A 27,077-nucleotide genomic window follows, 5' to 3' on the forward strand; every position below is an offset into this window, starting at 1 on the left:
TCCTCCATTTAATGTGCTTCTTTGCTTTAAAATAAATACATTTATTTTTAAAAAATGAAAACACATTCTAGCAGGAGTGTTAAAGCTGATTCAAGGTATTCCATAGTTTTTCTGATGGTCATGAATAGAGAAAATGAAAACAGTTTTGCAGAGGTAATATATTTACATGGGAATACAGAGGATGTCTACAAGCTCAACAGCCGTACAAAGGAAATTAAATATGGCTAAATACCATACACACAAATAGTCCAAAGAAGTTTGCAAACAATGCCATTCGACATTCAAACAGTGATATCTGTGATCATCATGGATAAGCCAGACCTTGCAAAAATGGTCTATAATGCCATCTTTACTCAAACAAAACTTTTTTTCCTGACAATTATTAAATCATTACAAAACCCAACATAAATCCATCATAAAAAATCTCTCCTCATCCTGGAAATTATAGAGAATGTTTAAGGCCTATTTCACGGTAAGATATGACAGTATGATTTTGCCACTTACGACGCAATCAAATAAAAAAAATATATATATACTGTATATCAACAGTTTTCTTACCCACACACATACTGTTAAATGCACTGTATGATGTGATATATCACGTTTACACAAAACCTTTTCCATACAACGTAAAAATCCACAGTGCTCTACAGTACACATAATAAAGCATAAAAATAATCACCTCTTTAGATTACAGTACCTCTCCAATGGTAATCAGCCGGTAGTGTGACGTGAAACTGCGCAGTGCCTTCACTGAATGAGTTTAAAGTGCCTGATCAAAAGGGTGGCCCTTTCAAAAGGAACATCAAAGGGACTCAAACAGATGGTTACAGTTTGTTCTTTTCCAAACACGGCTGTGGCTGTAAACTACACAAATTTCAATGCGTCTATTAACCAAAGCGTGGCCATTTTGTTTTTTTATTTTATGCTTCGTCTTCTGACTAAGACGCCTCTGGTCCTGAAGGGACCCAGGGAGGCTTTAACAGGAGAAGGAGCCCCGTGAGCTGAACTCATCCGCAAACGTTCCGAACACAGCCATCTCACGACGCCCCCTCCCCCCCACCCGGCCCCTACTGTACGACCGGCTGTGGTGGCCCAAGCTTGCACGCTCCAGTGGGGTAAGGCTGGTGGCTTGTGATGACTGGCGACAGGGATGACTTTGGTTCACTTTCAGCAGTACGACATCATGACACGACACAGAGGGGAAACTGACTCGGTGGGACCTTTACACGGAAAACAGCTCCATTTTTTTTTTACTTTTTTTGTTTGTTTGATTTTTTTTTGTACGAGAAAATAGATACTCTGGAAGGTCACGTACATGTCCTGTGGCTACTCGTCGCTCTCCGTCTCCATGTCGTCACCCATCTGGTAGTGCTGGCTGTCCTGAGTGTTGTACATTCGGGTCTTCACAGGACAGTTGTGATCCATTAGAATAGCCTGGATAAGAGAGACGCTGTTATAGACCAGAGCAGGACATCTCAGAAAACACAAACTGGCTGTCAGTTATCAAAAGGTCACTGTTCTGAAACCTGTTCTGAAGTAAAGTGGCAGGTGTTAAGCAAGGTTCTGTATCAAGTTTTAAACTTAAGAAAAATTTATCAAGACATTCTGCTTAACAAGACATTCTGGTACAGCCAAGAAGGTGTACCAGACACAAGAGTCTCTCACAGATAAGTCCAATGGCCATTTTGAAGAGACCAATAATCAATCTCCATGCAGTTAAAAAACCCAATGGGCATTTTACAGGCCAACAAATACACATGTTTCTGACCTGTGTGATGTGGTGGAGCAACCAAAAGCAGACCCAAACAAACTCTAAACACAAACACCCCATGCTGGGTCAGGCACCACAATCAGGGGCCAGTCCCACAAAAAAGGAAAAAAATTTGAATCGGCATTGAAGCAGGACAGACATCGGTTTTCATGTGAAATGTCTTGACAGAAACAAGACCCTTACAAGCAAGCAGACCTACTATATAAATCCTTGCCTTTAAAGCAATATTTTAAAAGTCGTTTCCAGAGCTTAGGGGAAAACATTAAAATTCGGCTCATTTTAAGCTTTTTTCAGCTGGCTCCAAAGCCACATGACAACCGACTACTACTATTAGTTCCTACAGTAAATCTGAAAAAAAACATTGTCTTCCTCACCATTTTCTCCTCCTTTCCAGGTGGACTCCTGAGGAAGAAACAGAGAGGGGCGAAGAGGATGTCCACCACGCCGATGATGGTCATCAGCCACGGAAATCCAATGCTCCTGGCAATGGCTCCCCCGGCCGATGGGCCTTCAAGCAGAGACCATAGAAAAGATCACTGTCATCAGCAAAAAGGGAGTTTGAAGTTGCAGCCCTACTTAACCCTCTGCTCAACCTCTACTTCTAGACCTTTTTATTGGTTGGCGACCAGTCTTACACCTGGATTCAATCAACATTTGTCTTTAGCTTTGACCCACAATTATAAGCAAGTGTTTATTCTTTAATTCTCAATGAAACCTCAGAACAAACACTGACCAAATCCATGGGTTAGTCATTGCATCCATATCCTTTTCAAATACATATTTTTCATCTCTTCATTGCTATCATTAATATTAGGGCTTTCCTTTTTTCTTTGCATACCCTTTTTTGCATTTTCTCTTTGTTGTAATGTAAAAAAAACATGACAGACATGGCATGTATTCTATATGTATGTATGTATAAAAACAGAAGCATCATGGGGAACAAATAATTCATAAGCCGAACTCTTAACAAAATGCATAGGGGCGCAATGAGGAAAGGCAACCATATCCTGTCTCCTTCAGCATTTCACCATCAACACCAGCATTTCTTTCCCATGACACAATTAGATAAACTCTGAATATCCCTTTGGCACCTCACATCCTCTCAAATCTACATACCAGCATTTAAACATTTTTTCTCTCCTATACAGCTTATCTTTGATATGCAGGTTTCCTTCCAACATGTCGATATCACTGAGAACTCTTCCTGAATGTCCACCCAACATTATTCTTGCTTGAAATCAAGCAAGCAAAATTGGTGGTTACTGCACTTGCACAGTATTTTAAATCTAGGGCTAAAGTGGTAATTCAATTACCTCCCCATGCATGAGAGTTAGTCATAGACTTTATAGATGAGATGTATTCGTTTTTATATTTTACTTGCAGTGTATCATTATAAAGCATCATGATTCAAAAACAACGGTGGACATAAGCAACCATAAAAGTTTACAATCCCTTTAACACAACTGCAGTCCTCTCATGTGCTAACATGGTGCAGGTTATTATGGGCAACAAAGAAAATGGTCTGATTCCCTCAAATGCACAAAGCTATTCATAGGAGGTGTTTATTGTGGGACAGGCAGTTATCACTCAGGGACGGCTGATGCCAGCTGCCATGTGCTGCTCACCTAAGGCGAAGCCCATGCAGAAAGCCACGTCTGCAATGGCATACACGCTTCCATAAACAGACACATGTCGCAGATCCACCAGGTAACCCATTATTGGCATCATAGAAGAATCCACCATGCCTGTTTGAGAGACCAGACAATCATCAAAGAATTATCAGCCACAAAAAAGGTCAAAGGTTAACAATGCAACACCAGAAGAGCTGTTCGCCTCTCTCTGTGGCCATTGCTACTGAAAATCCTGCCAATCAAAACTGACACCACACCACCATACTTAAATACTGTTAAACTGTAAAATAATGATGTGATGCTTTGTTTCATAATTGACAGAAAGAAAACCTTTTCTTAAGGGTTCTGAGAAAGTAAGAAAAGAAGACAACGGGCACCATGCTTAATTTTTGCAAATACTATTCAAAGCCCACGTGTCTTTCTGGAGTTAAAGGTAAACTGACTCACCGATGGCAAAACCAACACCGAAATTTGGTGCAATCAGTCCATAGATGCTTTTGGCAAAGGGAACCTATTCACATTTGAAAAAATGAGTAAGCAACGATCACATCTTTCACAATTAATATCATGCATCTAAATACTTAATTTCTGTTCTCCAAACCTCATAAAGGTTTGGAGTGTAGCAATAATCATCAGCGTCATCATCACAATAATAACAATCATACATCATAAAACTAAACTGGGAATCATAAAAACAGTCAGTTTTCCATTTTAAAATGCTTTCTTCATGAAAAGGAAAAAGCAGCAGCCAGTAGTCTCTTATATGAACTTTCATTGACTATGCATGTGCTCATCATAAAAGACAAAAGGTAAAAACATTGGTTCCCTGCTGCAACAGGTAGAGATACTAAAAAGAGACTGTGTCCCGCTTGGAATGTTTGTTACCCTCTGCTATATACGGTCATACATCGGTCATATATTTTCAGTAGCTATAAGAGGCATTTGACAAAATAGACCCTTGGGCCCTGTGGCTTCATCTGTGTAAACATATTGTATAATGCCTGTTTATGTCCATGTATACATTTATAGTGCTTACACAGAGAATGCTTATCCCCACGAGAAGCATCCCGATTAAAGAACACAGCCATCTGGAAAGAAGTAAAGATTGGGTAAGGGACTGCCAAAGATAACACAGTAGACAGCATTCGCTGTTAGTTTGTATGGAGGGCTGAAACAAACCAGGGTCACAGCACAGATTTATTACAATAATATACTTTATCACTCGGAAGGAAAAACAAAGGAAGACATGGCCAGACCAAATGTGATTAAAGCCGAAAATGTCTTGTCTTGAGGCAAGCTTGGAGTCCTGAGTGGCAGAGTATTTTATTAAATGAGAAAATAATAATAAAATCAGCAGACAGGAGTTGTACACTTTTGAGAAATACAAGGCCTTTAGAGTGTGAACCACCTCTGAACAATACATACAGCAACCAATTTCACTTTCTCTTCTTCCTTAAGCTAGACTTAAATCCAGCTGTAATGCACTTTTTTAATGCATGGTCCAAGTCATGTTGTGTAAGAGAGCAGAAAAGAGTAACTAACAAATTACTGGCATTTAAGCACAAAGCTCAGAACGATCAGACAGATCTTTTTTCATTAGGTCTACAGGGAGCTTGCAATGGGGCCCCAATTTCATAGGGTCTGCCTGAATGACAGGGCTAAAGTAAAGTAATTACTTCTAATTTGTGACATTCTGTACAAAGCAGAGCCATCACTCCCATGAGTTCAGCAGACAAACATCTCCAGGGGCTGGGTCTGTCTGCTGCATTTCAGGTTTGAGTTCTAAATAAGGAGCGAATATCATGGAGAGAAGCCACAATGAAATTTCATTTGATATGGCTCAATGGCACCGGAAATGGGCAGGCAAGAGATGATTAAAAAAATGTGTAATTTCCCCCCTACCTTCCCATTTTGTGTGCGAGAACGCCGAAGATGTTGGTTCCAATAAGGTAGGAGATGCTGGCTGGCACAAAGGCGACGCCTGATGTGAGGGAAAAGGAGAGCGAAATGGAGAGATAAGGGCGTGTACTATCGGTCTCCATCGGAGGGTTGCTATGGGCCTGCGAGAGGCAGTAATGAAGGTTTCGCACACAAGCGATTTCCACTCGGCAGAAAGTGACACTCTCATATCCTGCTTATTCCTGATTCCCCATCTCTCCCCTAATGAGCTTCCCATGATCCACCTCGCTCTGTACCGTCATCTTCATCATCTGTCAGGGCGTCCAGGAAAACGCTAGCAGAGCTCCTGACACTCAGAGCACTTTTTTCATTTTGTCAAAATAAACATACGGCTGTAATTTGTAAACAAGTGACATTGCACTGCTTATTATCTTAGCAGACATCTGCTCAGGGCCACTTTGGCACAGGTTCGATATAAGCACAGCACTTTGTCATTAAATTTGAGTAATGAACTTCAGCAGACAAACATTTCTTATTCATGTTTCAAGACAGTGACAGTCAAACTCATCATGCTTTGATTAAATTTCTTTCTCAAAATTACAGACAGAATTCATTGCTGTTCAGTTGAATTTGAGCTTTACGGGGCCTACATTTTAGCATGTTGTCCATTTATATAGCAGGACAGCATGCATCCAGGGCTACTGAGATGTTACTCCATAATGGTATAAATATGTTTATTTGGATGGATGAGTTGAACAGTGATTGGCTATAACTACTGTTAGGGAGCACTTTTTCCTTCTAAATGACTCCAGAAACAACATCAGGACAAAGACATGCTTTCCTGTGCTGTTTACCAGTCCAGCTGGGGTGAGAAACAACCACAACAATAGAGATTGCTAAATACCTAGCTGCCATTTTCTTGAGCACATAGTCTCCATCATCCAGATCGGCAAAGCTGGCTCCAGCATGGCGATCGCCATGTTTGCAAAACAAATGGACCCTGGAAAAGGAACGTGATTGAGGATAAGTGCCCAGGCCTATTATTGCCATCTTCTTTTGAGAATTCATACTTTTGTCACCGCCGGCTTTTTTTTCCCCAGATAATACCACATATTAGCTCTCCCCTCGCCTGAGGCCGGTAATTGAAGCGGTGGGCAGGCCCATTGACACACAGATGCGTTTCAACGCTTTAATGTCTCCTCGCACACTGTGTCCTGATGGGAAAGGGGGGGGCTCCTTTTAACATGCAGTGGCCTTTTCAATCACACTCCCCCTCTTGTAATATTGCACTTCACATGTAAAGCCAAAGGACATGCAATCTGTTTGTCCTTTACCTGAGGGGTGGATTCAACTATGTAAGGGCCTGAGACTATATATGTCATGTACATGTAATACATGTAACATGTAGAAGAAAATTAAGAAAAAGGATTTTGAAACATCGCCTTGACAATGAGTGTGAAACAAACAACTCTATGTATCTAAACTGATGTATGCTGTTACCCTCAACAGTATTTTTAATATGATAATCGGAAATTCTCCTAACGATGCACTGAGCCTTTGCAGCAATTTTTTTGGCCAGTTAATTTTGCCCATTATCTTACCTGCAGCAATGAGTATGTATGGATCCCTCATGAGTGTCAGCAGTGAAGTCCCCTTTTGGCTCTGTCAGAGAGAGATGGAAAACAGGGTTGTGAATACATCTGCTATGATTATCACAAAAAAAAAAACTGGTGACCTTTTGATTTTTCAGAATGTGACTCTTCTTGGTGCAGGTATTGTGCATCCTCAGCCTTTCTGACCAAGAGCAGTTCAGCATGCTCCTTTCGGCTTGCACCGTTGAACTCCTTTGCCTCTCCATAAGGCGAGGTTGCCATTGCAATGCCCTATTCAGGATTCAAACCTAGCTTTGTCTGACAGTCCAGTGCTTTTTGATCACTCTGCACTACTATATTCAGATCACGGGTTTGTTACTTTAGGCTTTAGCCAGCATGGTCCCTGTCTTATCTAATTCTGCCCTGTGAATAGGCCATAGGATATAGCCCATTGGATGATGGCTTATGAATGGGAGATGACAGGGCTTATGACAGTATATTCTAGGACTCTGTTTGCCTTACAGCATAAAATGAGCTTTAAAAAGAGGCCCTTAAACTCTCACCCCGCAGTGAACTGTCACCTAGCGACAAGAGACAATTACGTGTGCCACAACCCTACTAATTACAGCTGCAGTGCTTTCAGACTACATATACTTTGTTATTATTTGTGTACACACCTTGTATCAAAAAAGAAACTAATTGCTTTCAACACCTCTCTATTCTATAGGACCACACGTCTAATTACTGGTGAGTGTCAACATTGCTTTTTTCTGCTAATGAACGTAACATATCAGTAGTGCAATGGTTATGTAAATCTAACCACAGCTGGTTTTGTCAAGCGGTGTAAACATGTGTCTTTCCAGCTCAAGATCGATTCACTCTTCAAAATCAATACATTTCCCAAGCTGCCATGAAGTCTGGAATCTCAGCTATTATTTCAAATGTATTACCCCTATCCAAAGGGACCGAGCATGGCTCTGTAAGAAAAGGAATCCTAGGGAGAGTATATGGTTAGATGCACTTACATGCACTTGTAAATCAGTGTTATTGTGACTGTTGACCTAATGTATGCTTGATATGTACATTTACATTTACATTTATTCATTTGGCAGACGCTTTTATCCAAAACGACTTACAAGTGAGGTACAATACAACACAAGCAAAAAAAAAAACATACAGAATCAACAATATTAGAAGTACTCCATAACAAAGTTCCAAAGGTTGGCCAAGCAAGGTACAAACTAGCAGGTAAGGCTAACAAGTGCGTTAAACCATTATAACCGTTATGTTAACCCATTACAACCAAACCATTACATTTTTTTAGTTTAGTTTGGTAGGAGATAGGGGGGAAGTGTTTCACGTCAGTGATCATGTACAACTGATAATTTTCTCAGGGATTCTCTTTTTAAAACATTTAATGATTTTTTTCCTGGAAATATATTTTAAAATTTATCCTCATATCATATATAAACAGCAAATGGCCATTTGAAGGCAAACCACTGTCAATTTTTCAGAGAGCAGCCCTCGATGATGCTTGCATAATAAATCTTACGTGGCAACAAAACCCAGTTCTCTTTTGTGAAAACCTTTCTACTGGTGACTTCAGACACTTACATCTATGCATTTGGAACTACAAGATTTTGAATCTCTGCAACAAGTTGTACCATCACTTGGCTGCTCTCACTCCCTGTCTGTGGCAATTGATAGGCATCAGCCCCATTGCTCAATGTCAGAAGGCTGCAGATTAGAAGCTCCTTCCCAGCATTCCTTTGCTCAGGTTTGTTGTTATGAGAAGACTGAGAGGATGTCACTGCCACTGACTCAAAGCACATAGGTGTCAATGTAAAGAGAAGTAATCTCTTATAGACACTGCCACAAGTAACATGGTCTGCAATAGACACAACCATCTTTTTACAATTACCAAACACGAGTTTCACCATGGATGGAACATATCTTTTTCTTCCAGACTGAAATTGATTCCCTGTACCTGGAGTCCTGGAGTGTGACAGTGTCATCAGTGAATTTGTAATTAAAAAACAAAAATGAATAACAGATGAGCCTGAACATCTGAACTCACTTCCTGAAAACTACTTGTCTCTGTTTTTATGTTAAATTAATTCTGTTCATATAAAAACATGTTTCATAAATAAACAAATTAAAATGAATTTTAAATCCACTGGAAAATTAAGAAAATAAGTATGTTAGGGACAAGGCCATGGAAAATAAGTGAGGAGACCAGGAACTAAAGAAATTATCTTCCAGGGCATCAGCACAAAATAATTACAGTGTGAGACACTCCTTGGCCAAAATAAACTTGCTAGCTGACTAAGTATGTTCTAAGCACTCATACATGGCTATGCCAATTTTATAATGCATGAAAAGACATCATGTATCCACCCTAGCAGACACACAAGCACAACTGAGCTCCCTCTCCAGAGTCCCATGCCCAGGACATTCGTACCTGCGAAACACAGTCTGTGTAACGGATGTTTGCCTTATTACCCATTTTTCATGTAGATGAACGACACCGCAGCAATCTTTTGGCAAATGCAGTTGACAATATTAACGCTATGTGCTAACGAGAAGTAAGTGGTTAGGTGAACCGCGGCTGCATCATAAAGCCAAACTGCGTTTGTTCATCAAACATACAAAAATTAAACAGTTCTTAAAAACAACAGGAGCTCTGAATAATTCATATAAAAAGCAAACAAAATCAACGTTAGTTATGATGACACACAAACATGAGCCCTTATCGCAGCCTCACTTTTCTGTTTCTACATAGGATTTCATTTAACATCGTGAAACACCACTCCCACTACGTACCATGAAATCGCACACTTCAACTTTATTAATGCGGATGCCCGTGAATTTAAATCTTAACTGCCGTCTTCCACGCTGTCGGAACAGTAAACCATCCGGATACGTAAAGCCAAGTTACCACAGTTGAATGTACTGTATAATAACGGACAATCGATTCTAAACCCGGAATTGGTGAGATATCACGCAACGCTATCTTACGTAGCATTTGTTTCATTTTTATAATTCTGTAACATTAACTACAATAAAAAATAACACAATGTTGCGTCTTTGTAGGTTGCTAGAGGAATTGAATATCAATCAATTCCTGATAAAGTGCTACACAAGTACAACCCGCAGGACTCAACAAGAGATCACCAAGCATCCATACACAGATCATGCTGACCTTAACACTTAATTTAAACTCTGAACACTGAAACCCCAGGAAATGTAAGCATACACCATCTAATGAATTCTAATATTGAAAAAGTCAGATGTTAGTAAAGAAGAACTGTGACTTCTACTGTACAGTCCTATTTAAGTTAAGGACAGACCCACCATGGTGTTTCACCACTACGTTCGATGACAGTCACCCACCTCTGGTTCCACTTTTGAGGGCTGGAGAACAAAGAGTTGGAGTGCTGTGGGAACACAAGTGATAAAATCATGAATATAGAGAAAAGTACTAAAGGCTCTTGCAAGAAATAGCTCAACGCTCAGTGTTGGCTCACCCCCATCTAGTACAGCAAGTACAGCCAGTATGAGGAAAGGGGCTGTCTTTCCCACAAACTCATACATCACGCTTCCAAACGGCGGCCCAACTGTTGGAAAAACAAACACAATCCGCTTAGTAGTTGTACACGGTCAACGGCATTGAGGTTGCAAGCCTGGGTCCCTCACTTTCTATTACACTCTTATGCCTTAAATGTTTAGGGGTTAACGGTGATTTTCTGGGAGGTGACATATCCCTCACTGTCAGCTTTAGAATACTGCTGGGGTCAATCATTCTTCAGCACAGGACAACTAAACCAATCAGATGTGTATGGGTAGAATATCTGATGTAGGAACCATCATAGTCCATTACTCTAAATTGAATCTGTTCCCTATGGCTCAATTAAGATCAATTAATTAGTCTAATCTGACATATCATAAATGTCCACAGTACACAGTAAATCATAATAGGCAAAACCATATGAAACCAATAAAATATTTGATTACATTGATAAGGAATGTACATGGTTGGCTGGGTCTATGAATTCAGTTCATGTGAATTGCAGAAGAACAGAGTAATTTAAAAAATAACCTCTACTTTACTACTGCATTTAAGGACCAACTTGTGAGCACAGTGCTGGAGAATGTATGTACATTACTGTTAATGGAATACAGTCATATCGACCTATGACCCTAACAACTACCCCGCTAAGCTGCCTTATGTTCAGTAGAACTTAAGTATAGTAGAAGAAGTTTCTGTAGTTTTTCCAAGGTTTCTGCTGTCCTATGTACAGACCCAGCACTCCCATGGCAAGTCCACCCAGCGCTATCCCGATGGCGTTCCCTCGTTCCTCATCATCCGTGTAGACACTAGCCAGCATCCCCATGCCTCCAGAAAAGAAGAACAGAAAAGTGCTTTCAACCTGGATTTTTAACAAGGACAGCCTTTGGTCTTTAGAAAGTTGGAATGTCTGTCAGTTCATTCAAACCAGCTGTGAACAAGACCAGTACTTGATTTTTGAACACTGTATGCAAAATTAACCTTTGATCAGCATTGTAATATAACAATAAATTGGCAATGAGGGAGCAACTTGTTGTCTACTTCCAAAATAATTTCCAAGACAGGGAATAAAACGAAGGGAGACTACAACAGTGCTTATCCTCAAGCACTGATCCCCCAAAATAACAAATTCCAAAAGGGCTTTTACAGAAGAGGAAAGTGGATTTAAAAATGGGAGGCTGAGAGGTGCTTTAAGAAATTGTACTGAAAGACATGGACAAGGTCATTACCAGCAACAGAAGAACAGGAGGATCCGACGCCTTGAAGAGATCGGGCCAGAAACAGCAGGGTGTAGCTCTCTGAGAAAGCAAACACTTGATAGTGACAAGAGAGGAAGACAAAGAGAACTATTTAATCACAAACGCACCAACAAGCAGGCAGAACACTGTGAACTGGCACATTGACTTTAATGAAATTTTACTTTATTTTACTTTTATTTTTTAACATTATTTTAACATTATTTAATTATTTAATATTATTTACTTCCTTAGCAGAAAGCCTTCTCTGGGGGAACTTCCAAATTGCATTTTGCCACCTAATGCAACTGAATATTCAGTGACGCAGCTCAGGGTAAGTACCTGGCTCAATGGTGCACAGGAGCAAAACCCCTATACTTACTGATAGTGGAGACAAACATAATGCAGAACCCAGCGAACATGGGAATCTGGTATCCTATTCTGCAGAGACACACAAAAACACAGTGTGAGAAATGTCCCATTAAAATGGCAACCTCAATTAAACAGTTAAGCCCCTAGAAGGAATGAAGACCAGGGTACTAGGGGACCTTGTGAACCACTGATCCAAAAAAAGTGTGAGACGACACACTAGAATCCCGAATCTACTCCATTGTGGCATTCACTGACCTAGACCTACACTGCCATTTCTGCCAATCTTGAACCACAAGATATACGATAACAAAAGGGAGAGTCAAAATGTTGCAAAATCTAACGTATGAAAATTGCAGCATATGAGAATGCATATTCATGCTCGCTGGAAAGATGAAAGGATAATATGTAACGAAGTACCCTAATGCCCCCCTGACAAAGCACTACTTCAGACAAAAGGCTGTCTCTTCCACATGCTCCACATGCATGAATTGCCTTGCATTGTCCTTTCTCAGGAGGAAGGTGACTCACAAAAATAATGGGATTCCGACATTTGCTTCAATTACTGGCTGTTGAGGTGCCAGGGTCATAGCAGTAAATGCCCATCCCAGGAGCCCTTTAAAAGCCGTATTACATTACATCTGAACTGCGCTGCCTCGTCAGTCTGTGTGTAGCCGCTTCTTTTGGGAGTTCCCTTCATGAAGTAAAAGACAATGTGGAAAAGTGATAAAAACTGATACATTATAAACCAAAGCTGTTTACTGCTGTGACAAATAAAATGGTTTACTTCTGTTAAAGCCAGCAATACGTTTCCCAGTCCCAGCAAAATAGAGGCAAACTGAAGTAGCTATGAATTAATAAACACTATAATTATCATCTGAGATGTGTTAAGCACCTCTAGCTTTCCAGTGATCCATGACAGTGTACTGTGTGCAGATGGCAAATTAAGTTCAGTTTGAACGTCTCATCCAAAAAATATTTTTACAAATAAATCACTTTGAAATATAATGAGTGGTCTCAGAGAATGTGCAAGGTGAGACAATGAACACACATCCAGCCACAACATGACCTGCATCATGCTCTGTCATTTTGAGTTAGTACAAATGAGTTTATATTCTTCATTTCTCACTCTGTACGGCAGACACGCAGGCTTTTATCATACAAGATATTTATAATCTAAAACAGATATTACGCTACAGATATTGTTCTAAAGATCAATACATATTTATACATACATACAATATATACTTATCTAAAACTACAGCAAATGGTGAATGTTCCATTTACATTTCAAGAGTTCATTTTACATTAAAGTAATTGATTTTTGAACTTAGAGATGCTTTGTTTTATGCTGTTACCTTATGTGATGTGTTATGAACACAAATATTCAAGGAACATTTAAATTTAATATTGATAAAAAACAAAATCCTAAATTCAAAACAGGTAAATATTTGGAGAACTGTGGGGAAAAAAGCAATAAAGAAACATTAGTCATATTGGCCAGAAATTTCTACTAACTGAACATTATTTCTGTGCTCAACTCAATGCATAGGAATGGCTTCTCCAACAACTTGAACACATCTCTTTAGTACACACTGACACAGGCTATCACAAAAGGGTTTGTGGAGAGAGTTTAGTCCCCTCTATCAGTGCAACCTGGTGCCTTAGTCAGAGAGACTACAGTAGATCCTTCAAATACCTCCAGTACACTCAGCTCTTCAGAATGCCTGGATTCCTCTGATATCGATCCGCTCTTACATCTGATAGTCTTCACTGACCACTGCATTTTAGATGACTGTTTAATCTAGATTTTAGATTAACCACTACTAAAACAACGTTCCAATTTCCAATGTGATGTCATCTATCTATGTCATCTGTCTGTCCAAACTGAATGTATTCAACTTGTACTGTTTTATACTGTAGCAGTTAGCAAAAATGTAACATTAGTTATTGATGGACCTAAATGAAAATGTTTATTGATATGACAGGGTTCCAGATTTTTAGGGGTTTTACTGAAGAGCATGCTGGTTAAGCACAATAACATTGAGATACAGCCAGCCACAAGCAAAACAGTAATTGACATGTTCCTCTGTGCAATTGCCAGGCAATTGCTGATTCACCCACTGTTGCCCTTCTGGAGAAATGTATTTTTAGAAAACAACTTTGGATCTGCAGAACCACATTAGCCTTACAGAGAAACACTTTAAATTTGGAGAAATGGGCTCATCTAATAAAGGACAACCTCCTTTTTGGAGATGTTTGTTCTCCTAATAACCTCCCTATGCCAGGCCTTTGTCTGTCTAACATGTCTCACGAATTCATCTGTTGCAGTCCCCACATACACCATGGAGACCAGAAGTGGGCTGAAGGGTGAACCTGGGGGCTGGACCCATGGATTTCAAAACTGAGGGTTCTTTTGTTCTAACACTGCCGTGCGTTTGTCTAAATGGGCCTGTAGTTGCATTTTCAGCCCACAATGGTCAGTGCACTAAAAGAACCAAAAATAGGTCAGAAGACATTACCTGCCTGACAACCTGCTAATGTCTGGTTATTCAATTGTTTGCTAGATTCATTTGTTTCAGCTACCTTTTTAAATACAGCCACCAGACAGTTCTTCTTAATTTAAGTCCACCTTAGTAGCTGCTCTGACCCACGAACGTAGCATTTTTACTGAAAACAGGACTTGAAAAATGTGACTAGTGAGGTTAAAGTTGGGTTAGGGTAGGGCAGTATTTCTCAATCCTACTCCTGGAGCCCCCCTGTCCTGCATATCTTCTATCTATCCTTGCTCCAAACACACCTGATTGAAATTAGTGTGATGCTCTTGATTAAATCAGGTGTGCTCAGCTAAAAGTGCCACTGATGAGTTCAGTCAGGTAGGTAGAGCAGGGAAAGATGGAAAACATGCGGAGGCCCCAGGAGCAGGACTGAGAATCAGTGGGGTAGGGGTGTTAACAAAAGTAGATCTGTGCGCCAGCTGAGCATGGGTAGAGCGCAAATGGACAATTAATGAGACTGTTTTTATCATGCAATAATATGTTCATGTGCAGTTTGCCCTGAAAACAGAAGCATCTTTAGAACTCTCAGCAGTGCAACATGTCCTGTTTGGAGAGGAAAATGAGAAACATCTCGTCTTTAGAAATGCTCATTCATCTAATACAGAAACACCTTGTATTTACAGAGGAACATTTGCCTTGCAGGGAGACACCTGGAATTTGGAAAGGTGCACTCATGTTATAGAGAAGAACCTTATTTGGGGAGAAGTGGTCTGACAAGAAGCAGTTAATACTTCAGGCAACAGTACATGCAGGATAAGATGATATTCTATTTCACAAAGCAGCTCAGGTGGGACTGTTTACAAAAACCTTCTCAATAAATAACGTATTCAAGTATAAATACTATGTATTCAAGTACACACTATGTCCCCGTTTTACCACCATAACAGTTGTACAGCATTTTGTTTTGTGTTTGGCAGGAAGCACTAAAGTGGTTTGCAAGTGGCCCCCACGCTCAACCTCGCACGGTCAAATCCCGTTCAAAAAACAGCCAAGGACACGCTCCGAAGAGACAGCAGAGAATAGCGACATGTTCCCTACCCTGAGCTTGAGTCACCCACCTGTTGGTGAGGGGTCCAATGAAAGGGTTGGTTAGCAGCTGCACGGTGGCCTTGGAGGCGAAGAGCAGCCCCACCTTGACATTTTCGTTCAGCAGCTCCTGATTGCCCTTGGGGCAGTCGGTGTCCACTTTGCTGGTGTTCCCCGGTGCCAGCGGGGACGGCGGGATCGTCTGAGCGAGTGGCCTCGGTGTGGTGACCCCCGGGGCGCCGCTGACCACCCTGGTGGAGTTGTCGTAGAGGGACACGATGGTTTGGAAAGTACCGACAGGCGGGTGCGGGGAGGGTGTGTGGTTCCGGGTGGTGATCGCCTGGTCATCGACCGTGTAAAGGTAACTGGGAATGATGGGAACTACAGAGGGAAGAGTCAGACACGAATGTGAGGAGAAATCATACAACCACTGCAAATGGGGACCAGAGAAAACATGCGGTCAGTGCTTTTGACATTATCATTACACTGAATGTTTTTTTAATTTAAAAATTAAAGATTAAAAAATTAAATATTATTCATTTAAATAATTCAATCACAATGCTATGGTGGGTATACAATTGTCATTTTCATGTTTCAGACCACAGATACTCTTTGTTTGAAAAAAGATGCTAAGTAAATAATTAAGACACCTTCAGTGTCAGCATCACAGTAAATCTGAACAAATCTATGAAAAAAAAACAAACACAAGCTAACTGTAAAACAGTTTAAACCCAAAGAATTGCCTTGATTTTATTATTACTATAAATTTAAATAAAAATCCTACTACATGTGACCTGTCTGATCTTTTTCATTTAACTTAACTGAGAAATAATTTCATTTAACAAATTATCACACATGTGTAGGTTCACAATAAATTAGCAATAAATTAATCAAAGACTATTTTAAATATGAGTGGCAAGTAACATTTATGGTCTCAGGTTAATTATTTATGTATTAAGACACCCATTTGTATGTCATAATTACTACCTTATCCTTCATTAAATTGATATTGATTTCTCTGCTGCAGTGTACAGTGCTGCCAACTTGATAATGTATGCTCTTCCGAGTCAATACAACATATGCTTATGCCAGCTGGTATTACTGCGACCCCTCATCTGAGTCAGGAATTACACCACTACCCGTTTTCTGTGGTGATGGGAAAGAGAAGCCTCATTAACCTAAAAGTGGGTGGAGCCATCATGTGCAACAATTCAATTATTTGAACCGGTTGTAATGTTATGGAGAGAAAAGTCTTTTGATTGGTTCAAATGAGTTTATAATTGACAGCTCATTGTAGGTCCACAACTAATGTTCTAGTTCTCATACAATTTTCATGTACTGCTTGGGCCACGTAAGAGAAACAAAATGTCATAACTACATCATCTAAAGAACCCAACCCCAGAACAGTAAAAACAAGAGTTTTCAGCCATAAGCATTCCACCTTCACATAGCTCAGTCCACCTGACAATCATACCATTGAATAATGAAACATAATTATGGAAAAGTGTCTTTCAAAACAGGAACAATGTAACACCATCAGGAGACAGATCCATGGTCCCCTTTATTTCCAATTCTTGCTATTAAGATTCGGCACAAATAAAATGCTTAGTTATGGTGACCACAGCGGATGCATACTCTGAATTATCTTTTGAAATAATTAAGAAATTTGACTATCAGCCAGTCATGTAAACAGAAACTTTAGTGTGTTCCAGTAAGTGGAAAAACACACTGAAAGAACATTAGGTCAATTAAAGCTACAGGAAGAATGTATTTCCAAAAAAGACTTTTATAATGTATTTAAAAACAAAAGAATATTAGCAATATTTCCTGTCAGAAACCTGTTACCAGTAGCGGATTTCTGTAGTTGTTTGGTTTCACCATTGGAAGTGATTTAAAACAGCCTCTTTCTTGTTAATTGTTTCTAAATCTTCTGTGCATGGGTCATTGACAGGAACTACTTCTTCCCTTGTGTAATGAATTGAATGGCCCTTAAGTTAAATGTATTTGTACTTTGGTTGACCATCACAAACAAGGAAGGATTTTTTGGCAGCAATTCAAATTCAAGGCCTTTAGGCCCTAAGGGTTTATTTTCAGTCATATGTAAAAAAGGTTCTGGAACAGTCTCCATTGCAAACAGATGCCTAAAAATGCTCCATTGTTACCACCTACAAAGGTGAGACATATACAGTTTTCACCTGATATTTGTATAGTTTGCCAAATGTCATCCTCTAACTTCAACTGATCAATTGAAGGAATTTTGTAGAGGTTAACATTAAAGAGAGTCACTAAGAAAATATCACATGCAGAATATTGCAATGATATTGTGCTATGCTGCTTACTGCGTGACTTGGCAAAGCATCAGTGTCTCATCACATGAGCTGTAAGATAATTTCAAGGATGCATTCTGATGGCAATTCCTTACTCGGATACTCTGAACCTTATTTTAACACGTAGTACAAAAAGGCTTGTAATTGGTACATTTTTGCTTTATGCAAGTAAACATTGTACAGATTGTGAATATGCAAAAATCTGAAAATAGTATGCAGATAAATGTTGTTATGGTGATATGTGCAAGAATAACACAACTTTGAGGAAGCTTGCCTTTTCACATAAGAAAAATTCCAGTTTACTAAAAAGAACAAAAACTGACCATATCCACAGTGAGTTAACATTCCCACTATAAAGTTAAATTATTATTAGGTTTGGGATATGCAGAAAATGATTAGGTGTACCAACTCTCCTTTGTGAAGTTGCTTATTTGATTTGTGTGATCTGGTCGTGTGCACCCCAGGTGAGAATAACCCAAACCTTTCCACCTGAGTCTACAGGCAGCATGTAGATATATGAAAATATTACCAGGTGCCTGATAGGGATTCCAGGAAACCTTGGAGTTCCTTGGAGTATCTGTACAGCTGATTGAGAGAATATTTGAAACATTACATTATTGCCATTTAACAGACGCTCTTATCCAGAACGACTTACTTAGGTTATATTTTTTTTACATGACATCCATTTCAACAGCTGGATATTTACTGAGGCAGCTGTGAGGTAGGTACCTTGCCTGCAAGTACAGCTGCAAAGCACAAGTGGGGAACTGCACAAGGTGCCTTTTGGTTACAAGCCCTGCTCCTTACCACCCCACCACACTGTCACCCCTGTGGCAGAGAGTGAATCCTCAGTAAACTACCCAGCATCACTACAGTACCAAGGCAGGTATCCTAGCAGCGTGTGCTGGATCTGAGCACACCTTTGTCTGCTCTTTTCTGGCTTTTATGTGGTGTGTGGTCAAAATTAAAACAATACTCAAGTATAAGGCTTAAAGTGTACTTTAAAACAGGAGGTATGTAAATATATGAAAATACTATCGGGTGCCGATAGGGATGCAAGGAAACCTTCTCTTGGAGTATCTATATGGCTGTTTGAGAGAACATTTGAATACTCAGCAACCTGTTCAGCTATCAAAACAGGCTTGTCAAGAGCTGAGGTGCTAGTGTGAATTTCCTGTCTGTTTCAGCTTCTGCCAACTCCTAACTTTGACCGCAATCATAGTTTTGATTTGAAATACGGTATAACATTCTAAAATAAGAAAACTTTTCACAGTAAAGGAAAAGATAATCTGGGAGTCTTTTTCAGATCAGCTTTTCAGAATAGCCTCTATTCACCTCCTTTCAGCAAGACTGTCTCAGGAACAAAGAAAACATTATTAGTGACACAATGTAGTGAAGACAATACTGAGACTGTCAACCCAGGCAAAAACAATGTCTCCCCTGATGTACTCCTTGTCTGAGGTTGGACACATGACCAACTTAACATTATTGGTTGAAAATAACATACAGTTAATGTGAGGGAGGCCATGAGATTTTAGATTTATAAATGTAATTGAAGAATGCAAAGAAGATGTAGAGTTTTTCCTCTAGACTGTATGCGTGTTTCAGTGTGGCTTCACAGCTAGCACTGGAGTAAGGAGTAATGGGTTCTTTCAGGCTTCTTTCCATCCTAGACCTGGTTCTGCAGTTCTACCCTTGAGCAAATGGCTTTATAGTATGCATTGGTTTCTGGTGGTAAGGGTAAGGAGAGTTTGACCCCTCCCCCTTGCATGCTGGAGAAGCCGTCACACCTGGGCAGGACGAGGGTAATTGATTCTGTCAAGGCTGTGTCAAATGTGCATTTTCTTTTGGTAAATTCTGTGCTGAAACTCACACCACAATAAACACCCATCCAAAAAACGTTCTCCTGTGTAATCACTCATGAATCAGACAACACTGATTGTATGTGACACAGTATGAGTAATATGAACAATAGACTATTCATTTATCATCCTGCATATTGTTGTTGACTGAGCAAATGAAAAAATGACAGCTGAATGGGATAGTACTGTCCATTCTACATGCGTCCATGGGTCCAAGTGTGCCCGCGAATGCTATTAGTTATCTCAGAATACTTTTCGTAATATTTCAAAGACGCCAAGCAGTGGGTACATGTGATACTGCACACTTCTGTTTTGCCCGGCCGGGTGTTTGATTGAATGAATTTCACGATGCAAAGAATATGGAGAATGTAACAGAATCTGGGGTTTATCGAAAACTTTGGTAAACCAAGGCATCACTGCAACATTCCATCAGGGAAAATTTTCCAAATGTTTCCAAATGTTAAATTTTCCAAATTCCCTAACAAATCCATCTCTGCCCCCAAATGGTAAACAGTGAAGCGTGGGTCCACGTGCAAGCACTCAGCAACTTGGCAACAGCATTGTATTACGTCATGATGCAAAGACATTAACTTGATGTGCGCAGCTAGTATGCATGTAGCAAGCTAGCTAATTAATCATGTCTAAAAGAATGTCCAAAGAAAGTTGTAAAGAAATAAATACGGCCCTGTCACCAGTTCAGGGTACATGAGTATCCCAATTATTTTTATGAATCGGGGGGTTTACTGTTCTACGGAGCCCTGGAAGGGACATGGAGGAAAAAAAAATCGATGGGTGAAAAAAAAAGATGTACTTTTGTACAGTACTCCATACTGTTCTGCAAATTTTGCATAAAGCCGTTTAAATTTATGTCTTTAAGACGGCAGAAAGAACTAAAAAGCAGGGTGGTTTAATTTTGTTCAAATTTTCATTCCATTGATAATATCAATTGGTATTTTTTCAATTTAAGCACTTTTATCAAAAGACAGTGTGAAAATGCCAAATGTTCTTTCTGTCATTTATCAAAACAATGAAATTTTGAATTCAATTTTTACAATAAAAATGGAAAATGTGATTTTTAAAACCGGGAAAATAAAAAAAATATAAAACAGAGAATTGAAAATAATGAAATCGATATCACTTGGCCCTATGATTGGCAGCTATGGAATCACTGTTGGACAAGCCATGTACAACACCATACATGATCATGCCTGTTAGAGCAATCTTCCTTCCACATTCAGTCTGCCACCTCTTCCTAATATGAGTGCCTTTCTCCTGATCACACCAATGATGGAAGTAGAAGTTTTTGGCTGAAGCTTTGAAACCAATGCCATATAAATGACATCCTTTCCAGCAGATTCATAAAATATCCAGTGTACATTTACATTTACATTTATTTATTTAGCATCTGTATACAGTGTACAGTGTACATCTGTATACATTTTTGACAGAGGTTTTCAAGTTATTAAGGATAATGTTTTAAGTTTTAACTGTATTACTGGTGGTCATCTTGTCTGCAGAGGTTAAATACTGTATGTCCATCTTACCCATACTCCAACCAACACAGAACATTTTGGTGCTAAAAAAATTTAGGCCAGATTTGGACCTAGAACCAACTGGATGCAAGCCAAAGAACAATCTCTGCTCCAAGTTGTTGTCCTTGTGTGTATTGGGACTGTAATTTTCCATTCAGATGACCCATGTTAATGTTCAAAGCATCAAAGCAAATAGGTGGCTCTAGGCCCATTTTACTGTTAAACATCTGCCTGACTTTGGTTTTAATACAGTGCATTATGGAAAACACCTCCATTTTATGCTTAAGCTCAAGGCCCAATCATTGCCCCATCACTGCTCAAAAGCTGGCAGCATGGCACAAATCAGAGTCACATTCAATCTGATACAGAGTGAGATTTATTGAGGTCGGCAGCATAGATGCTTTCAATGAAATCATGGTGGGATTCATTCAAAACACAAAAAAGTGGGACAAACCCCCTAATAGATGTTTTTGGGCGGAGATACAGTGAGAGAAATCCAATATCCAATATATATAATAAACCAAAAATATCCACTATATATTGGATATTGGCCAGAAATCCAATATCCAGTATGATGGAAAAACACACCACTTCAGAAAGATAAAAGAAAGCTTTCTTAAATCTGTCACTTATATCACAGTTTTTATTTCTCCATTTTTTTAACGATTTTCAACTAACCTTTGTTATTGCCTTTTAGTCCTGTGGCGATTCGATCTCTCTGCCAACCAACCCTCAGGACACAAACGTGTTAATTTCTAAATATTGGTTGATGCCATTATCTGATTCATTATGGAAAGCAAAGCAGATCTTCAATTGCGCTGTCCAAGCATATACAAAGTGCCAAATATAGGTATTGCTTATAATCATATTTAAACACGGTTCATCTTGACATCTCGATGTAAGACAGAAGCTTTTTTGAAGGTAAATGTATTCGACACAATTTAACCTTGAGACATAAAGGCAGATTTCGGAAAAAAAAAATACAAAACGCTCTTCTTAACTTGGTAAACACTGCTATTAACGTTAACTACGTTTTGGAATGGTATTATTCATTTGTTTATTACCGGAGAGCGATATAATTCCAGATGTATTTTCATTCCAGTTCATTTACATAACTGGGCACAAATGTATCGTAAAGTTAGATCCAGAGATGGCGCTTACTTTCACTTAAATTGCTTATTATTTTAAAACACAACCTCGAAATTACCGCGTTATTTTGAACAACCTTTGCCCAAACGACGACTTTAAAACGAAGATTGAGGTTACGAAGGACATTACTGATGTGGTAAACCTACGATTACGAACACTGCATTTAAACTGTAATTCGATTTAGGGCAGCTTGATCAGATTCTCCAGCCGTATAGTCAGTTGCAGAATATGAACATTCATTAAAGTAGTAGCATAACTGCTGATCGGTTTATTTTCGGTTTTGTGCGTAAAGTTTCTGTCCTTCTGACAAAACTGACTTTCCTGCATGGAAAATAACACGCATATCTCTGTCACTTGCATGTTTATTCTATCTCCCTCCCTCTCTCACACACACACGTACACACACAATGCACCAGACCAACACTGTTCACAATTATGAGATGTGAAATTATTCTCACACACAAATCCAGTCATCCAGTCATTTGGCATCTAAAGGCTGAAACACAACTAAATGCATCGTCGAAAAGTTTGGTTCCATCCACAGGTTCTATGTATGTACCAAGGGTTATGCGTAATTATAAATGCGCCTCGCATACTTAGAGAAACGACACATAAACTTTTACAACATGCAGTGCGATAAGAAATTCTGGTGTGTTCGTACATTTTTAGCAAAAATATTTTCCCTGCGTATGCGCACGCAGGGAAAATATTAGCAGCACATGTAACAGGTGACATGCTCCCAGGTTTGCCGAATACCTACCGACTACGGTGAGCAGCATGTTATCCAGGAGCAACGCGATGAAAACGATCAACAGAATCAGCCTCCTCGATTGCCTTCCCTCTCTGAGCCATCTCAGCAAACTAAATTCTCGTAGTGTGTCTAATCCTCCCATTTTACAATCCGAAAAGGAGAGGATCTCACTCTGTAACGAAAGACAAGTCGTTGAAGACCTTTCTCTTGGGAAAGGCGACGGAGAAAAGAACGCACCAAGTCAGGTACAGCCAAATAACTTTCACCTTCAAGCAGCATCGACACATATGTTTAACAGAGAAGTTAAAAAAGACGAAAATAAAAACATTTTACGAAACCTCTTGCAAAAATCTGTTTCCTGCCAAAGGGTCTGAGGCCAGTTAAAACATTTCTGTCATAACACGGAGATATCATTAGCCTACGCATGGACATCTGAGAAAAAGCAAAGACAAAGTTGGAAGATGGACGCATGTAGAGAATGACAGAAATCTTACCTTAAATGCACATTTGAAAAATCCCTATGCAATTGCAACCGTGAAAAAGGAACGTTGAACGTGGGGAGGTTTGGTTACTTGACTTGTCCCTGACGTCACGGAACCCTTATCAGTCACGAGCATCACCAGCATCGCCAGCGGAACTCAGCTACAGTGAGTGTTAACGGAGACAAGTTACTTCCTACAGATGACCATCCGAAAGCCTTCATTCTGACGTTTGACATCATAATATGCGTAAAGTAGCCTAGTATTTCATGAGCTGCATTTAAAAGATGGATCAGTGCACAACTCACTAAACAGGCAGTGAATTTGGAGAGATAGATACACTTCCGCCTTATATAATATTATAATAATAGTCTTTATGATATTAAACAAATGTACTACCGTGAATTAGGTGTAGTATGTATATAACTAAATGATAAATTCGTTATGACATCATCAGAAAACTGTGTAACTCCTGTAAACCGATATCTATCGTAGTAATAACAACAAATAAACGTGTTATGTGAAAAAAGACCAAGAAGAAAAGTAAGTTTAAGTGACAAAACCGTCATATTTCATATTGCTTTTCAATCCTCTGCACCTTTGTTGCATCTACAAAGACAATAGACCAGCTGCAGAAAGGACATCACACTGGGGACAGGGTGCTAACAGATTAGACAGAGATGACTATTGCACGAGATATTAGAGAACCAGAACATGGTCAGAATAACTGTTCTTCTCCCACTGTTTGACATTAGCCTAACTCTGCATCAGCATCCGACCCCTTCGCCTCAGAGCATAGCAGCTGCTGAAAAACACACCAACATCTCCGCTGCACGCACACAGAACGCGCGCGCAAACACTTGTCAAAATTTAACGGAGCAAGTAGTGGTTTGCACCTGGATTAATCAACGGAGCGGTTTCTGACAATAATTGTAAACAGCCACTGTGTATTGCAAACATGAATATGTTGAACGGGTGGAAAACAAGAAAAGGCCATGATTAGACTATATCAGAAAACCTATCCATTCAGAACGCACTACGCCAAAGTTAGCAAAAAGATGAGAAAACATTCTGGGGGTACTTATGGCATATGGCACAATAGTCTGTCTTTTGAATTCCACTGAAACCGCTACCGTAGATGTACGTTTCTGTGTTTTTCCAGGGTGACCTTTTTAATGTGATGTGAAAACTGCTACACTTACAATGAAGTATATCATTTCAGCTTGTTTACCTTTCAGATTAATGTCCTAGGACAATCTAGGACATCGTACATCACATACAGGTTATACACGCTAGAATAAAGGATGTAAGTGATGTTCTTCAGGTGAAGCGCAAGCGAACGTCGGCAGCTCTCCTGGTATTATTACCTTTGTCTCTCGGGCACCAAGGTCAGTGTCATAACTAATACCTCACATTATTACTGCACTACGAGAGCAGATATTGAAAATAAATAAATAAAAACAGATGCAGCATTTCTCTGTCCAGTGCTCCACCTGGTGTACGTTCCCACCTCTGTCTCGCTGTGTTCGTCTGTGTCTCTTGGATTGGTTACGGTGCCATCTAGTGGTTCGTTACCCAGTGGTTCTCAGTTTTATCTGACTACCAACATTTTCCGCTGTCTCCTGGAGGTGTTGCTGTTCTCCTCTTTCTGTGCACTGATTGGTTAAGACGAACCAATGGATAATTGTGGGTCAATCGAAGAGTGTTTTTTTTTCAGGGCCAGGTTGTCTGTATTAATGAGAACGTTCTGTGAACTGAGATACCTCGATCAATCAAAGTAAAATATGGTGGAGAGATGCATTTTAAGTGCTAAATTGTAAGTATTAACAGTCTTTTTTAAAGAACAATAAGGAAGCCTGTTTTACTTACCTGCCAAAAGATAGTGTTGGTCAGCTACGAATTTAAGCAACTTGACTTCTCATTTTTGTATCAGGTTTTACTTCTGCATGGCTACCAAATGGTTACACAAACTCAGCAGTTGTTCAATATAAAACAAATCCCTTTGTGCTACAATTGCAGTTTGACCTAATTCTCAGATCCATCAAAACATTTCCCTCTGTAACAACGTCTTTCCCCTTTTAGCCACAATAAAACAAACCGGACTTCTTTTTATAAGTGTGTACTTGTTTTATAAGTGTGTACTGATTACAAATTCAGTCTCATGTGAGAGTGGCATTATCAAATTATGTTTGACTAGTTTTAAAGGCTACCTTATTTAACATATACCAAAAGCTTCTTCAAATTTGGTATGCTTTATATGTGTTTTAAATTTTACTCTAATAATACGTGCTCTTATATCGCTTATATCATGCTACACGACTGTGTTGGAATCCATACTACCGTCTAAACCGTAAATATGTACCATTAGGATTGGATTTTCTGTATTTTCATCTCTGGACATCTCCCACATTAATGTGGTATGGGGTATGTTGGCTACTATTTATTTATGCTTCCTTACACGTTTGGAGTTGTTACTTAGTCGACTCTTTCATCTATCAGCCATCTCAGATAGTTTCTGTTCTTCACAGCATCTGCTGTTCTTCCATGTCCCCAGTTCTCGTCTTGTTGCTCCTTGGCAGGTCGACAATCACAGATATCCAATCAGAGGCCCACAGTCAGGAGCGATGGCATCTACATTGGGAATCCAAACCACCTGATCCAACAACAAGGTGTGGGTCTGGCCATTTCCTTCTCCATTTTGGAAGTCATAGTTACAGTATGATTGCTTAAATGACTCCTAGGTCTGATCAATCAAAACCTTTCACTGGTTCGCCTCACAGTTAGCAGTTAATATGTACATTTGGAGTCCCAAACAGGTTTTCAGCTTTATGATGCTTTTTTTTAAAGATGAATGCCCAAAGAAGGTGTTTTAGGACCAGGTACATAGTCCTAAGAAGGCAGATTTACAAATACATTAATGCATAAAACAAAGTGCTTTCTTTAGGCTTTTATTTTTACAGAGAACAACACACAATGCATATTAACACCTTCAAGCATGCTTTGAGTTTCTGTTTTCAGTGGTTTTATGTGTATATTTTGAAGCATTACCACCACAGGACACATTCTTCCCTTCATGAAATATTCAGCCACCACTTTAATGAGTTGGTGAGATTTTAATGTCATTGTAACAGCAAGAGACATAATTAAACAAACAACAGCATAAACATACGGAAGGTGACATTTTTCAATTTCAAAGGAGTAATAGGCACATCAAAATTGTTCACATACAATATTTAAGATTCATACCATTTGTATGTGTAAATCTTCATTAAGTCCACAATGGTCTATAATATAGGGAGATTTTTATATTTGGGGTGGATATCAA

The 27,077-nt window shown here is 39.4% G+C and overlaps 1 protein-coding gene across 1 annotated transcript; it reads right to left on the bottom strand.

The window, feature by feature from the left end:
* Positions 1-77: 77 nt before the first annotated feature.
* slc18a2 (solute carrier family 18 member 2) lies at positions 78-23,820 on the bottom strand. The gene is made up of 16 exons (XM_036546819.1): positions 23,768-23,820; positions 23,283-23,445; positions 15,685-16,033; positions 12,082-12,140; positions 11,694-11,777; positions 11,200-11,292; positions 10,424-10,513; positions 10,290-10,333; positions 6,906-6,966; positions 6,209-6,304; positions 5,308-5,386; positions 4,442-4,493; positions 3,853-3,916; positions 3,400-3,519; positions 2,149-2,282; positions 78-1,437 (listed from the first exon to the last, which is right to left on the bottom strand). The coding sequence occupies exons 2-16, from the start codon at positions 23,413-23,415 to the stop codon at positions 1,330-1,332; spliced, it is 1,566 nt and encodes a 521-aa protein (XP_036402712.1). The 5' UTR covers positions 23,416-23,445; positions 23,768-23,820; the 3' UTR covers positions 78-1,329.
* Between the last annotated feature and the right edge of the window lie 3,257 nt (positions 23,821-27,077).

This window comes from Megalops cyprinoides, chromosome 15 (assembly GCF_013368585.1).
Source record: "Megalops cyprinoides isolate fMegCyp1 chromosome 15, fMegCyp1.pri, whole genome shotgun sequence".
NCBI lineage: Eukaryota > Metazoa > Chordata > Actinopteri > Elopiformes > Megalopidae > Megalops > Megalops cyprinoides.

Bases quoted from the DNA above. Each gene is read 5' to 3' on its own strand.
- slc18a2 (XM_036546819.1), bottom strand. From the start codon at position 23,415: ATGGGAGGATTAGACACACTACGAGAATTTAGTTTGCTGAGATGGCTC. The intron at 6,967-10,289 runs GTGGGTGACTGT...TCTCTCTGACAG, and splicing joins CCTCAAAAGTGGAACCAGAG to AGCCAAAAGGGGACTTCACT. The intron at 6,305-6,905 runs GTAAGATAATGG...TTCCTTTTCCAG, and splicing joins ATACATACTCATTGCTGCAG to GGTCCATTTGTTTTGCAAAC.